General features: G+C 42.0%; 1 protein-coding gene across 1 annotated transcript in view; it reads left to right on the top strand.

Annotated features, from left to right (window-relative positions):
* The window catches only part of mta3 (metastasis associated 1 family, member 3), a 159,294-nt gene that overhangs the window by 56,518 nt on the left and 86,352 nt on the right, over positions 1-16,424 (top strand). Inside the window, exon 3 of the mRNA XM_069931134.1 lies at positions 7,527-7,653. Coding sequence (XP_069787235.1) covers positions 7,527-7,653 — 127 coding nt within the window. The remainder of the gene's footprint in view (positions 1-7,526; positions 7,654-16,424) is intronic.

Below are 16,424 nucleotides of genomic sequence, written 5' to 3'. Positions count from 1 at the left end.
TCTCTGCATGTTCCTTTATGATTTTATCAATTTCACGGTACAATCTATGTTGTTAAAATAATTGTCTGTTGTTATGGACCTTTTTGACTATTTTGATATTTGACTGAGGACAGAACTGCAGGCACTGCTAGGAATTTGACAACTGTAGTAGCGCTGAGCTACCACTGGGAAATTTTGACAGCTGCCAAAGCATAGGAAACACATGCTGGAAGTCCATGGGCTGACAGGAGAGTGAGCCTGCAGCTGCTAACCTCTCCACCAATGGGGAGAGCTGGAGGCAGCACTGAACAATTTAAAAAGCCCTGTGTGCTAGTTTTGAGAGAGGTTAGTCAGTGGAGTGTGCTGGATTGACCAGTGCCTCTCCTGTCCCCTTCCAAAGAAGAGGACTCATGTGCCTGAAGGGCACTTGTGAACCCTAAGGAGGGCTTTGGAAGGTCACCAGACCACTCAAGTTGTCCAAGGAAGAGAACTCGTGTGTCAGAAGGGCACTTGTGAACCCTAAAGTAGGCTTTGGAGGCGTGAACCTCCTATAGTGACCAGGAGGTTATTGTGGACATTCCTGGATAAAGGAAGTGAAGGGCGGTGGTAGCCCCATTCGAACTCCAAGGGAGTCTTGTGTTCCCCTGACAGACTTGACATGACTGATGTGGGTTTTATTTTGGTTTTTAGGTATTTTTGGTGATTTTTGGGGCATTTCAGCCTGGACTGTAATGGTCTGGGTTTTTTTTTTCTACATGCACTGTATAATAGTCTGTTGTTGACATAGAGTTTGTGGTGATATGACCACCAGCCTACTGAAGGAAGACAACCTAAGGGGCTGACTCCACCTGGCCGGCTGTCAATCAGGCAACCTGATTATAAACTTGAGGTGGCCCCTCCTAAGCCAGTCACACAGAAGCCACCAAGGCTTGAACTGATGTTCAGACTTCTACTGGAATAAAGCCTGTTGTACAGTCTTTTCAGTTTGTGCTTGCATGCTGCTACCTAAGCGCATCGCAGTTTATTCCAGTAAAATTTTAAAGAGAGACCATGGAGAAGTTTCTGACGATCAGGAGCCTGGAGATTGACCCACAACACCCAGATGCCCAGACAACGTTTTGAGATCTGGAAGCATGCAATTGAGGCGATCATCCTTGCACAGGCAGAGGTGATCAATACCAACCAGAAATGGCTCATGGTGCTCTGCAGGCCATCAACGACTGCATAGACTATGAACCCGCAAGCCCCTGACAAATGGTCTACACGTGGTACCTGCTCAGTATCCGGTCCCAGCAGCCAGGTGAAATGGTAGATGCCTATCTGGGGGCCCTGTGTGAGCTAGCCCGCCCATGCCTGGCCGAGACCAGCGTGACCGAAGGAGAAATGGAGTGACTGATCGGGGGATGTCCGCGAGGACTGCGCTCGAGGAAAATATTGCCTCATTTACCAGGACAATGGAGGTATTCCGCTCCCTGGAGGCTGCAGCTCATGCAGAAGTCTTCGATGCTCGACTCCCCCAACCTCCGGTCTGACAGATGTAAACAACCGTCATCGCTGAAGGGCCCTACGTGGAGAAGACGATTGCAGCTGCCAGTGCAGCTCACCCCTGTAAGTACTGCAGGTCCCGGTGTGGGACAGACTGGTGATCCCGCAAAGGATGCTGAGCGAGGAACGCGCATTGCTGCCGGTATGGGAAGAAAGGCCACTTTGCTAAGGTGTGTCTTTTCAGGCCTGTTGGGAGTGTTGCGGCCGTCTGCGACCAGCTGGGAGCCCTCCTGAAGGTTGCCACGTGTGAGGACTGGGAGACGCCATTACTCTCCCCGCCACCTCCGCCCTCACTGCTGATGTCACTTCCGGCCCAACCAGTGACCTGCACTGCTGCAGTGTGTTCACCCCAGGTGCCGCCATCTTCCTTTGGATGACTTCCTCCTGCACCGAAGACGTCACTTCCGCTCGCTTGGATGACATCACCTCGAACTCGCTGCAAGTCAGATCACCCGACCGCACCAATGCCACGTGCGTCCACCGGGAACCATCATCTTGGGTCAGCCGAGCCCTGACTGCACATCGGTGGGATGATGTAGTCAGCATGGACTCATACCTGACCGCCCATCCGACACACCCCTTGCCCTGGAAGGAAGTCGCTACTCGCCTCATCCATCGGGGAGCAGTGATTCGAACCCTGAGATAGTCCTAGTATCCACCACTTTATAAAGGGACATTCCCCATGGGTGCTCAATGATGGAGATTGCTGTCAATGGGAAGATAACATGATGTCTATTCGATAGCGGTAGTACTGAGAGCTTCATGCACCCAAATGTGGCCCGGACACTAAAGCTCAAAATCTACCCCACAAACTTTTCTATTGCTTTCGCTGCCCAGGACTGCTCCATCATGGCCCTCGGGCGTTGATCAATGCAAGTGACAGTCGGGAGGGAGAACAAATCAAGGGTTCAGGCTCCTTGTTATGCCCCAGCTCTGTGTCCCAGTCATCCTAGGGCTGAACTTCCAGTGTCACCTCCAAAGCCTTACCCTCGCCTTCAGTGGGCCCCTCCCCCCACTCGCACTTCACAACACACAGCCCAGTGACTGCCCTCAATCCACATGCAGCCTCTCCACAATATGGGTAACCCCTCCCGCCCTCTTCAACTACCTTACGTCAGATTGCAAGCCCATAGCTGCCAAGAGCAGGTGCTATTGTGTGGCCGACAGGGCCTTCATTAAGGCAGAAGGTATCATAGAGCCCAGCATCAGTCCCTGGAGAGCCCAAGTCTTAAAGGTAAAAGATGGTAATCAATTATAGCCAGACCATAAACCAGTACACCTAACTGGACGCCTACCCCCTACCTGGAATAGCTGACATGGTCAATGACATAATCCACAATAAGGTTTTCTTGACAATTGACCTAAAGTCGACCTACCATCAGCTCCCCATCCACGCCCAGGATAAACCATATACCACCTTAAAGGCAGATGGGTGCCTCTACCAGTTCCGCCAGGTCACGTTTGGCTTCATTAACAGGGTCTCTGTTTTCCAGCGGGAGATGGACCACATGGTAGACAGGCACAACCTAAGTGACCATCCCGTACTTGGACAATGTCACCATCTGCGGCCACGACCAGCAGGACCATGATGACAACCTGGAAAGATTTCTCCGGACAGCCAAGGAGCTGAACCTCACTTACAACAAAGAGAAGTGTCTGTTCAGCACCACCTGCCTCGCCATCCTAGGGTACATCGTGGAACATGGTATCGTTAGTCCTGACCCAGAATGCATGTATCCACTAATGGAACTGTCCCTTCCCCACACGCTCAAGACTCTCCGTGGGTGTTTGGGCTTTTCTCCTATTATTTCCAGTGGGTCCCTTGTTCTTCAGATAAGGTCTGTCCACTGGCTCAATCTACCACCTTTCCTCTCCCCCACCCCCGAGGCGCAGGCAGCTTTCACTCACCTCAGGCAGGACATCGCCGATGCCACGATGCTGCCATGGTCGAGGACACCCCATTCCAGGTGGAGAGCGATGCCTCTGATGTTGTCCTCGTGTCCACCTTCAACCAAGTGGGGGGGGGGGGGTGCGACCCATCGCCTTCTTCTCCAGGACCCTCCACAGTTCCGAGCTTGGGCTCTCGCCATTGAAAAGGAGGCCCAGGCGATCATGGAAGCATTCCACAACTGGTGCCACTACCTGGCAGGCAGGAGGTTTACCCTCCTCACCGACCAACACACAGTGGCTTTCATGTTCAGCACCACCCATAAGGGCAAGATCAAGAATGATAAGATCTTGCACTGGAGAGTCAAGCGGGCCACGTTCAGCTACAACATCCAGTACAGACTGGGAAGTTCAATGACTCCCCCTGACGCCCTGTCCCGGATCTGCACCACTGTGCAGTCTGACCAACTGCAGACGCTACTCGACACCCTTTGTCACTTGGGCATCACGCGCCTGTACCATTTCGTCAAGTCCTGGAACCTCGCCTCCACTGACCAAGAAGTCAGGACCATGACCGGGTCATGCAGGGTCTGTACAGAGTGAAAACCACGCTTCTTCCCCCCACCACAGGCCAACGTCGTCAAGGCCACTCGGTCCTTCGAAAGGCTTAGCATAGACTTCAAGGGCCCCCTGCTTTCCACGAACAAAAATGTCTATTTCCTTGTGGTTGTAGACAAATGTTCCCGTTATCACTTCGCTATCCCTTGCCATGACACCTCCACCACTTCAGTTATCAGGGAACTGACGCAGATCTTCACCATGTTCTGATACCGGGCATTCATCCACAGAGTTCGGGGGTCCAGCTTCATGAGTGAGGAGCTGCGCCAGCACCTGGTAGTGTGAGGCATTGTGACTAGTCATACCATTAGTTACAACCCGAGGGGCAACGGGCAGGTAGAGCATGAATACGGGGTGATCTGGAAGGCAGTCCTCCTAGCCCTGAGGTCCAAACCCTGGTCCGTTGACTAGTGGCAACAGGCCCTCCCCGAGGCATTTCGTGCCATTAGGTTGCTCTTGTGCATGGCCCCTCAAGTGTGCCTTTTCTCATTCCCCAGGAAATCAGCGACTGGAGTCTCCCTCCCAGCTTGGCTCACATCTCTGGCACTGGTTCTCGTCTGCAAACACATGCGAGCCCACAAATCCAACCTGCCAGTTGAGCAGGTGCTCCTCCTCCACACCAACTAAAACTACACCTACATCAGGTACCCCAGTGGCCGTGAAGACATCATCTCGACCAGGGATCTGGCACCAGTAGGGGCCCTACCTGCCCAGCATCATGATTACCCAGCCCAACCTCCCCACCATGAGTACCTTTGGCCCACCCAGGATCCGGGGGCCAACCTTCTCCCTCCGCCCCTCCAGAGAATCTCACACCCACCCGGCCACCCCCTCCCCCCCCCCCCCACAGACACCATGGTGCCCACACCAACACCCGCCCAGGAAATGCTGGATCCCGTCAACCCTCAGGAAGCAATCGCACCCTCGCTGAACTTTAACTAGGGGCCAACCCTACGAGCATTCCAGAGACTCCGATGGCTGCCGGACTGCCACCTGAATCTGTAAATACCACCCACCACTGTTTACACCCACCCCTCGCTCCCACAGGGACAATTTTAAGAAGAGGGTGAATGTGGTGCTATGACCACCAGCCTACTGCAGGGAACAATCTCTGTATCTGCAAGAAGACCACTTAAGGGGCTGACTCCACCTGGCCGGCTGTCAATCAGCCGACCTGAATATAAACCTGAACCAGCCCCTCCTGAACCAATCACATGGAGTGCCACCAAGGCTTGAACTGGAGTTCAGACTTTTCCTGGAAGTTTTTTGAGTTTTGTGCTTGCTTTCTGCTACCTCAGCGCACTATAGAGTTGCCATTAAGTCTGATGTTCAGGTGTTAAGTATATTGTGTTTATTATTGTTAGTTTGGTTAATTAAATTTGTGTTAAACTTAACTCATTTGTTTGTGTTGCTCTTAATTGTTGCTGGGGAGGGTAATGCTGTACTTTAAGTATCCCCTCATTGATTTTGAGGAATGCTGTTTTTGTATGAAGGATGCATTTCACTTTTTTCTCACTTTCATGAATTCTCCGTGGCATCTGGGCAAATGCTTGTATGCCCCTTTTTACCAGATTCTAGAGTAGTCATTCTCAACCTTTTTCTTTCCACTCGCATACCACTTTAAGTATTCCCTATGCCATAGGTGCTCTGTGATTAGTAAGGGATTGCTTAAGGTGGTATGTGGGTGGAAAGAAAAAGTTTGTAAATCAATGTTTTAATCGTACCTAATTGACTCGTTATGTGCACGGTTTCATAACTCCAAAGGAAATGGGCCAATTACATTTTTTTCTCAAGCAAAATATTTCACTAACAATTATGTCTAGAGCAGAGATTCTCAACCTTCCCACTCACATACCACCTTAAGCAAACCCTTATTAATTACAGAGCACTGATGGCATGGGGATTATTTAAAGTGGTATGTGAGTGGAAAAAGGCTGAGAACCGCTGTTCTAGATCATCTCATTATCATTTCAGTGATGTCAGTGGAGTTTTGCTATGCACATTTTTTTTTAATCTTACAACTGATTAGACATCGAAATCTTCAGATGATTATGAAAGCTGACTTCATATGGACTGGACAATATTTCAAGAAATGGTCACTGCACGTTTCAAAGCGTTCAGGATCATGGATGGCCATTTGAAAGGGCAGAATTTCAGGATGCCTCAGAGAGAGTACCACTCTCAAATACTCATATTTAAAAACTGATGACACTTGAAGGAATGGAGTCCAGAACATGGCACTGTATGAACATATCAATTATCAGGAATAGACTATTTGCCTCACTGTTCAAGCCCCACCATTTAATGAGATCTTGGCTGATTTGATGTAACCTTAATTATATGTTTCTGCATTGCCCAGGGAATTTCAGAAAACATTGACAGCAATGGTCAATGAGAGATTTTGGTAAAATATTTTCTGAGGGAATTATCCTTATTCTGCAATTTGCTGAATTATTTTTGCACCGCTTTTGGGAGACCTGATTCAGAAACGTGTTCAGCACCACCTTGTATGCACAGATTGTTATCAGTACTCCTGTTAATAGTGTAGCGGGAACAAACTCACCACAAATACATAAGTTCTTATTCAGTGAAGCAGCTGTGGCATAAACAGAAAATTAAAATGCAGGTTTTCACGAATTCATATTTTTAAAATGTTATGCTTCCCAAAAATATTCCAGAACTAATTTCAGTGAAGATCATTTTTGATGTTTTAATTACCACCATTTCTGACAGAACCAAACTAAATTCAACACACCAGCTGTCACTTTGCTCTGCAGCAGAGAAATGTGATATTTTTTAAGCCACACTCCTAATGGTGGCCAAATAGCAGCCATAACAAGAAGAGAGAGTTGTGAACTTGCCAGTGGACATCAGGGTTCATTCCATTAAGGAGGCAGTGTCTCAAGAAAGCAACCATTATCCTCCAGGACCCCCACCACCCTGGCCTTGCCCTCTTCTCACTTCTACTATCAGCAGTGAGGTACAAGATGAACACTCAACCATATGGAAACAGCTTCTACCCCTCTGCCATCAGGTTTCTGAGTGGACAATGACCCACAGGCACTACCACACTTTTTTTTTGCACAAATTTTAGAAGTGTAACGTCGAGTAATTTTGCACCTGTAATGCTGCCGCAAAGCAACAAATTTCGTGACGTGTTAATGAAAATAAACTCTGATTCGATTCACTTTTCTCAAGTTTTTTTTATATACATGTAGTGAATCACTAGGAACATTTTTGTGAACTACCTGCCTTTGGTTTAATTGTGTCCTGGGACTCTACTTTGTGCAAGTTAATATGAACCACAAACAACTTGTTGCTTTTCTTTGGAGCATCATGACATGTTTTCTTTTGTCCAACTGTGAGGAATATGGGAAGATGCATGATTGGATTCTAAATTGCTGTGATCTATTGTTCACAGTATGATTTACCCCATGCAATCAAATTAAGTTGCTGCAATGCTTTTGAAGAAGATTTTTTGTGTTTATTTTGTGCAGAGGAAATAGAAGAAGAGCTGGAAACCACAAGCATTTTTGACCTGACTGAAAAGCAAAGACATCAGCTTAAACACCGGGAGATATTTCTCTCCCGCCAATATGAGTCACTTCCTGGTACTCCCATCAGGTATGAAATTGTACTTCAGTGCAAAAGGTTAATTTATACAGCATATGAATACAAAATATTATCCAATTTAAGATCCCCCGATATTTGTTGTGATACTTCAATGTGAAACAAATTTCAATTGAGTGTTAATGAAAATAGAAATTAATGGAAGTATTCAGCGTGAGATGCAGCAATGTGGAGAAAGAATGTGTTAAATTTTGTGTCAATGGCCTTTCAAAAGACCATGACAAATTTCCAATCAAGCATATTTTGGCTTGAAGTAGAAGGGGGAGGGTGGAGGTAACAGAGGAATTTTGTGCTACGGTGGGCAAATATATTGAAAGATACAAAGAGTGCAGTGTTGTTAATGGAGAGAATTAGGTAAATAATGGGGAGAGAGAAAGCAAGTGCTGCGACTATTGAGGTGCAGAACACTTGTTACTGGCAACCTGAAATAAAAGGGAATGTTGAAATATCCAGATGTCAGGAAGAATGCATGGAGAGAGTTAACATTACAAGTTAATAACCTTTCATCAGAACTGGCCAGTTAATCTGTACTGTTAATTCTGTTCTTGTTCGACAGTTGCTGCCCACCTGCTAATTATTTACAAAATTTTCTATCATTTCAGTTTTCGAGCATTTTTGGTGTTCTGTCGCTCCCTGCATTATTTTTTTTTCAGTCTCTCTTCACTCATGTCATTCTATTTATATCTTCTCCAGATCAATAATATGTTATTGACAAGCTTTCAACCTTCTCTCCCAACCAATCTCCATTGATTACCATCCCATCTCTCATGTTCTTTTGGTTCTTTCCATTCCTTGAAATGCAACATATTTGTTATTTTGCAAAGTTCAGATGAAGCCCATTCGCCTGAAATGTTAATTCTATTTCTCAATATTAATGCATCCTAATCTATGAGTATTGCAGCATTTCTGTTTTTATTTCAAATCTACAGGGTCTGTAGGTTTCTTTATTTTTAATTGTTTAGATACTTTATTAATCCACTAAATATACCTATGACAAATATGGTTACAAATATATACCATAGACAGTACTTGATTGTTTTAAAAATTAAAGATACATGTTATTATTTGGAAGAAATTTATAGATTTAAATTGAACTGACTTTAAAACAATTTTCCAAAGTAGATCAATTCTAGATGGGTTTTCTTCTGATTGTTTCATATGTAGGCAAGAATTTAAAAAAATTTAGTAGCACAGCATTGCAAGGTTATGCAAACATAGTTTATACAGTGTGTTTCTGATTATCTGGAATGCTTAGGACTGGATGTTTTTCAGTTAACCGGATTTTTTTGGATAACAGAAATAGCTTTAAGCAGCCCAATATCATCACCAGAATACTTGTATCGGTGGTTAAACAACAAGAAAAAAAAACAACGGAAGGTTTTTCAAGCATGAAATAATGTTTAATTCTTACCAAAAATTGTGATCTCTGCTTGCAGAATAAGATGTGAATAAATTTAAGAAAAAAAATATTTTTTTTTAACTTTCAAAATTTCGGATACCTGAGAATTTCGGTCAAGTGGTTTTTGGATAATTGGAATCATACTGTAATACAGAAACAGATAATTTAATCCAATTTGTTCATGATTCTACTCATCCACCCTTTGAGCCATCACTCATTTAACGTTGTGTACCGTTCTCCTCCTCATTGTCTCTCTTTGGTTTCATCATTTATCTGATTCAATCATTCTACATGAAAGCAAGCCATTTGCCTCACAGTACTATGTAAAAAGAAATTCTTAAGCGATATTTTCATTTGCTTGTTGCTAATTATATTTGTGCTTCCCTGTACTGGCGCCTCCTTGATTAGAAGTGTCTCTGTATCGCAATTGATGAGCAAAGATGGGCAGATTTTTCTCGAGACTATTATGACTAAAACTATTAATGTAAAATCTAGATTAGTTCAGTATAATTTAGTATATCTTACACCACAAATATTAAACAGATTGAAATCAGACTTATCAGACCAATGTTTTAGATATAGGAACTTTTTACATTCAACTTGGTTACGTTCCAAGGTAAGATCATTTTTGTTGGACTTAGGAAACTTTTTGGAAAAAGTTACAGGTGTCATATTTCCATAAAACCCAGATTTATTAGGAAATGTTGAAGGAACAAGATCTAAACTAAAACTGTCACTATACCAAATAAAATTGCATTAGCAGTGGCAAGGAAATGTATTGCACTGACTTGGAAATCAGATGCGTATTTGGGCATTGTATGATGGAATGCACAAATTCAAAGTTGTATTCCTTTGGAGAAAAAGAAATGGGTATAATTTAAGATCACTGTATTGCTGTGTTTTCGCAAATTTGGCACACGAGGTATGCGGAGAGATTGGACAAACTTCAGTTGCCTTCTCTGGAGTGTTGGAAGCTGAGGGGAGATATGATAAAAATGTCTAAAATTATGATAGTCTTTTCTCCCAGGATAAAAATGTCAAATAATAGAGGACATAAATTGAAGATGGGGGGAGAGGGTGGGGGGGGGGGGGGGGGAAAGCACAAATGAGATGTGTAGGACAATGTTTTTTTTTACAAAGTAAATGGTAGATACCTGGAAAGGTTGCCATGAATGGTGATGGAGGCAGATATGACTGTAATGTTGAAAAGCTTCTAGATAATTATATAGGGTAGAGGGATGCAGATCATGTGCAGGCAGCAGATTTGTAGTACAGTTTGGGCTTCAGTACAACTGGACACGTGGGCAGAAATCCTACCCAACAGTACTTTCCCCTGTTCTGTTCAAAAGAAGCCTGCTTCATCTGGAGAAGCTCAGCACCATTAAGGACAAAACACCTTAGGTGAATGGAGCCCCACCCACTATCCTAAATATTTGCTCCCTCCACCAACAGTGCACAAGCAGCTCCTGTGCATCCCATTTACAAAATGCAGTGACTTGTCCAAGCTGCTCTAGCAGCACCTTACTTCCAGTGTGACTTCTGCCACCAAGAAGGACGAAGGCAGCAGAGTGCTCGGGAACACCAACACCTCTAGGCTCCCTCAAAGTTGTGCACTATCCTGACTTGAAAATATGCTGCCATTCCATCTGTGTTCCTGGGTCTAATTCCCTCTCCCAACAGCACCTTCAGTAAAAGGACTGCAGCATTAAATATTAGGTTTAAATTTATAATGTACTTCCTGTGCTTCTAGACCCACAAGAATCTCCTCTGAAATATATTAAAAGATTTTGTTTAAATATGTATGTTAGATGATATTCTTCTGTGCAACTCTGAAAGTTTCTTCTTTTTCCACTTTGTGTAACTACATTTTATTTTCATATTAACTATTCTGAGAGAGAGGGGATTTATATACTATCATGTATGTAGTTTTAGATTGTTTCTCTGTTTGTAATTTGTATTAATATATTAACTTGACTACTATGTATGAAGAAAATTTTAAATAAAATATTCAAAGAAGTGCCTCTGTAGAATTTTGAATTTCAAAGACTTCTATAAGATTTGCTTTGTTCCTCTCAGTAAATGGAGCCTAAATGTTCACCAACAAACTACATCATTTCAAAACACATTTGGCGTAGTTCTATGACATCATCACCACTTTTCACCCTTCTGCTATTTCTAAGTATTCACAATACTTCTCTGACAAATATTGGGTAGACTATAACCATTCCTTGCCCTTTATCCCACAGCCATAGAAACCATTCAACTCCTTGCTAATTGGTCATTCTGAACCAGATTGTTCCCACTGGTTCTGTTTTTTTTTTAAGCCTGAAATTGCCATTCACCGAACTGCCAGTTTGCATCTCATTTCTCTGTGCTCATCAGCTGCAGAAAATCATGTTCATGTCGTTGTGACCTCCAGATTGCACTGACTCCAATCTCCATAAATTTGACTCCACTAAATTCTTCTGTGTACTAAATCATGAAATCTTGTTCAGCTGTGCCCCCCCTGAGCTCACTTCCCTGCTCTGGCTCCTCATCAAGAAGGGTGTTGATTTTAAAAAAAATTATTTCAAACAAGCACATCACTATATTTGTAAAGTCCACCATCACCCAAACCTCTAAGATAAGTGTGCCTTGAATTTTGCTGCCTTGTGCATCCTTGATTTTAATTGCTCCACCATTGGTTGCCCTATGTTCATTTGCCTAATTTTAGTCATTCTCTCTTTTTAGATCATTCTCTGTTCCAATCCCACTTAACTGCTTGAAGAAGCTCTCAAAAATTCACAATTTTCAGCCAGCTATTGTTGACTTGTAGTGCTGTGTGAAGTACCAAGGGCCATATTACTATTTTTAAAGATGTTACTGTTGACTGCAAGCATAAATAACCCCAAGGCATCACATTGTCCATGACTAACAACTATATTCCATACCTCAAGCTGTTCAAATAAAAATTCAAGCTCTTCATCATGCTCTTGGTTCCATGAACTCCAATGATCTGCACTTGAGTGCTGTTTTGTTTTTCTGTTGTGAGCTGTGTTTCTAATCCCATTTCTAATGAAATGTCCTTTCAAATCAATAACTTTTTTGTAGTTCCCTTTCCTGTATAATGTCAGCTACCTTTGCCAATTTCAATTTGGTCCCTGTACTCCACTGCATTTACTTAAACATCTTTTCTGCAAGGATTACAAAAACTCAGCACTTTCTCTCATCAAATAGTTACCAGCTTTTAATTCTGCATGCAGGTTTTCTCTATTCACACAAAAGAACATTCTGCCTTTCTCTCTGGATATCTCTTTTCAAAACATGATACCTCAGTCTTCAAACATTCCCTAAGAGATCTTTCTTTCATCTGAATTTTTCTTCTTTTCTCCACCACATTAAAAAAAATATTCTGTACCGTTGCTTTTGAGGGGTTAGCAGTAAAATTGTGTTATAGGAAAATGCTATGCACAGGAACAAGCTATTGTGAGGAGGAGCAAAGGGATGTACAGTACTGAAGTTGCAGCAGGTGGGTAGATGATTTACTAGTCTCTTTTATTCCAAATGAAAAAGGATTAGTCCCATATGAATACTGACTTGGCTCATACAGTCCGAGAGAGATACAGCTTATATGTGAGCCCTTTCTTTGTCACACCAAGTCCATGTCAATCGTCATTTACACTCCTATTCATCCTTTTTTACTTGTCTCACTCCATCAGTTCCTCTCAGATTCTACCACCCCATCTACACACTAGGGGCATTTTACAGTGGCCAATTAACTTGCCGATCTGCACATTTGTGGTGTTGACAGATTATATTATATTTTATATTGTATATAGCTATGTTTTAAAAGGAGATCAATTGTGTTTTTTTTTAGTTGGGTCACAAAAAGATACAAATACTTCACAACACAGATCTCATTTAAAATGCCAGAGCTCTGCTCAAGCCAGACAGTCCAGGCTCCGATTGCCTTTGCACAAATTGAAGAATGCCTATAGAGACTTCACAAGTAGGTGTTATATGGACATGCTGTGGAGTAATGGATTATTGTTTTGGAAAGCAACAAATGAACGGATTTGGAAGATTGGGTCTGGGGCCGCAGTCTGTCTGAGTGTAATTTGCTGTACTAAGAGGGTCATGTGGTTTTCTCTGAGTGATGGAGAGAGAGAGAGAAAAAAAAAATGTAGTTCTTTAGCAGCAGCAGCTGGGACTCGAACATGATATGCTGGCAAGCTTGTGGAAAACCCCCATTTGGAAGATGGGTTGTGAGTGCTTAGTTCAGCCTATTCAAAGCCCTTCTGGTTCATACAAGAGGAGATGGCTGACTGTGTAATGTTTCACTTGAAATGAGAAACAAAAAGGAACTCTGGTGACTTGAAAAAAAATAGGTTATCATCTGGAAAACCCTGATGGGGCAAGTTTCTTTGGCAAGGCACTAACGTAGCTGATCGGAAGGAATCAATTGGTGTCTAATGAGCAACAAATCTCTCTCTGAAAACCAACAAGAACCTTCCTGAGAGGTAACCATTTCTCTTTCAAGCACCAAAGCCTGGTGAAGATTCATAAATGTTCAATTCTGTGAACAGTATAAGAATTGCCTGATACCAGTGAACTTGGAGGAGTGAGAAGTGAGACTGGACTATGAAACAAAGAACTTTTCTGAACTTACACACACATTACATACACGTGTTCTTAGATTTAGAAAGGGCTTAAGTTAGGTTGTTATTAGTAATAAGTTAAAGTTTGATCCTGTTTTCATGTTTAAAGATAATTAAAAGCAACTTTTGTTTAAGTAACCATTTGTTTTGGTGAATTTCTATTGCTGGTGGGTTTTGGGGTCTTCTGGGTGCATAACAGTGGTATGTGTAATAAAACCTGGACAAATCCCATATCACAGGCAGAAAATGCGAAATCCCTGCAGGCACCAGCCTTGGTCAGGATTGTACCAGGGTGTCTGATGCTGTGAATAATTTTGTCTGTTTAAACTGATTTTCTCATGCAGTATTCCAAAAATTACCTTAAAAATCACTTGTGCTCTAATTGTAATTAAAGTCATTTAATGCACCACATTAACTGTTGAGGATGAAGAAAATAAAGATCCTTTGAGAACTTAATACAGTTCCACAACAGGCAAGTTCCTTATTTGTTCATAAAAGGATACCAAGTCTCTGGGCTCCTTTACTTTCTTTTCTTTAATTATTTGATCCTTTGTAATGTTTCCAAGTAATTTCTGTGACGTTGCCTAAATCAGTAAAAGATGTGAAAGCAGGATGAGGGGAAAAGAAACAGCCAGTGACAGTCAATTAGTGCTCATGTTTGCCTCTCAGAAGATTCTACTACAGTATACTTTTTAATAAAGTTTATAAACTGGAACTTTATAATATACTCTGTCAACTTTTAAGATCATTTTTTCGCAAGACCCTTTGATTTTTCTGAGTGTGGAGCTGTTTGTTTTGCAGAAATTTGCATAATTTCCTTTGTCCAGGTGTGAAGTGTCTGCAAATAAACAAAAACATAATTTTTCAACAACCATGGGAATTTTTTTTCTTGTCTATTCAATACACATCTGTTCAGTTTTTCTAACTTTTCTTACCTCGAGGATAAGGAACAGATTCATGTAATCCAGTGGTTCTCAATCTGTTTCTTTCCACTCACTTACCACTATAAGTAATCCCTATGCCATCAGTCCTCGTTGATTAGTAAGGGGTTGCTTATGGTGGTATGTGAGTGGGAAGGGAAGCTTGAGAATCACTGCTGTAGACCCAATTGTTGCTGAAATATTTTGCTTGAGAAAAATTGTCATTGGCCCTTTTTCCTTTGGAGATATGAAACCATGCACATAACGAATCAATTAGGTATGATTAAAACTGGTTTTCAAACTTTTTCTTTCCACCCACATACCATCTTAAGCAATCCCTTATTAATCGCATAGTACCTATGGCATAGGGAATACTTAAAGTGGAATGTGAGTGGAAAGAAAAAGGTTGAGAACCCTTACTTTAGTGCATAATGAATTAAGGATTGTCTTGTCCAAATAGAGCAAACTTGCATGTAGAACTCAGTACATTGTGAACTGTATTTATTTTAATAGCTGGCTATTGTTGATTTCAAATTTGAATAACCATTTTTCTATTAACATCACCAATGATGGACTTTCTTAATTGTGTGCAACCTGCAGAAATAATTAACTTTATCTACAAGTATAAAACTGAGAATTAAAAAATATATTTCACAAGTCAGTACATGAAAATATTTCATGCATTTGTTGTTATTAACTCAATTTTAAAAATTTCTGGACTGGTTTTCCTAACACCAAAAGTTTTAATTAACTAATAACCACATATCATAACTTGCTTAATGGTTAACATTATTATATCATTTCTTAGACAGTTATGATAGGTATTTTCCCTTGAGATCTTGTGATGCTAACCCAAAATGGTAAATTTAGTATCACAGTAAACGTTCTGTCTCAAAATAATTTTTGGTGAATACAGGCGACGTACTCTTAAATATTAGTCATGTCAAATACACACATTTTCAGAGCTGAACAAATATTTCTTACCCCAGAGAGTAGCATAACTTGACAATCATACATTTATTCAGCTTGCATTGAAGTTGTGCGCTAGGTTTCTGACGAAGTCAAAGTTAACAGGGAACATTGGGATATTTTTCACAGAATTCAAGAATTATATTGAATACTTTTGCTTTTAAAATGTGCTTATGTTGTATCACTCATGAATCAAATAAAAATTATTTCTTCCTATAGGTCCTTGGATCTCAAGTTCAAGTTTATTATCACATACCAATCACATGTATACATAAAGATACAATTTAAAATAAATGTGTATGAATATTTTGGAATGGTTTACTTGGCTGTAGGAGACTTTTAATCAGTCTCATTGGCTGTGAGGAAAAAGCTATTTCTCAGTCCTGATTTTGATGCTCCCGTACCTCTTTCTTAATGGTATTAGCTCAAAGATTCTGTGCTGGATGGAAAGGGTCTTCAGAAATTCTTTAACCCCTAATTAAGGAATGCTTCCGGTGAAAACTCCAAGACCTGGGCCTCAAAACCCTACTGTGCAATTTGATCCTGGGTTTTTTCACCTCCAGACCCCAATTAGTGAGGATTGGTAAGAACTATTTCCATCCGTACCAAAGCACCACAGGGCTGCGTTCTTAAACCCATTCTCTACTCACTCACACCTACGACTGCATGGCCTCGGTCTGACAGCCACACCATCCACACATTTGCTGACAATACCAGGGCAGTGATTGTATAAAAAGGGGAGATGAGTCAGCATTGAGATTGAAAACTTGGCTGAATGGTGTACAGTAAAACCCCTGGTACTTGGCATCTATGGGGATGTGAATTTTTCAGTGGCTTGTG

Source organism: Narcine bancroftii, chromosome 4, assembly GCF_036971445.1.
Source record: "Narcine bancroftii isolate sNarBan1 chromosome 4, sNarBan1.hap1, whole genome shotgun sequence".
In the NCBI taxonomy this organism is placed as follows: Eukaryota; Metazoa; Chordata; class Chondrichthyes; order Torpediniformes; family Narcinidae; genus Narcine; species Narcine bancroftii.
This window is presented reverse-complemented; position numbering and strand designations above follow the sequence as displayed.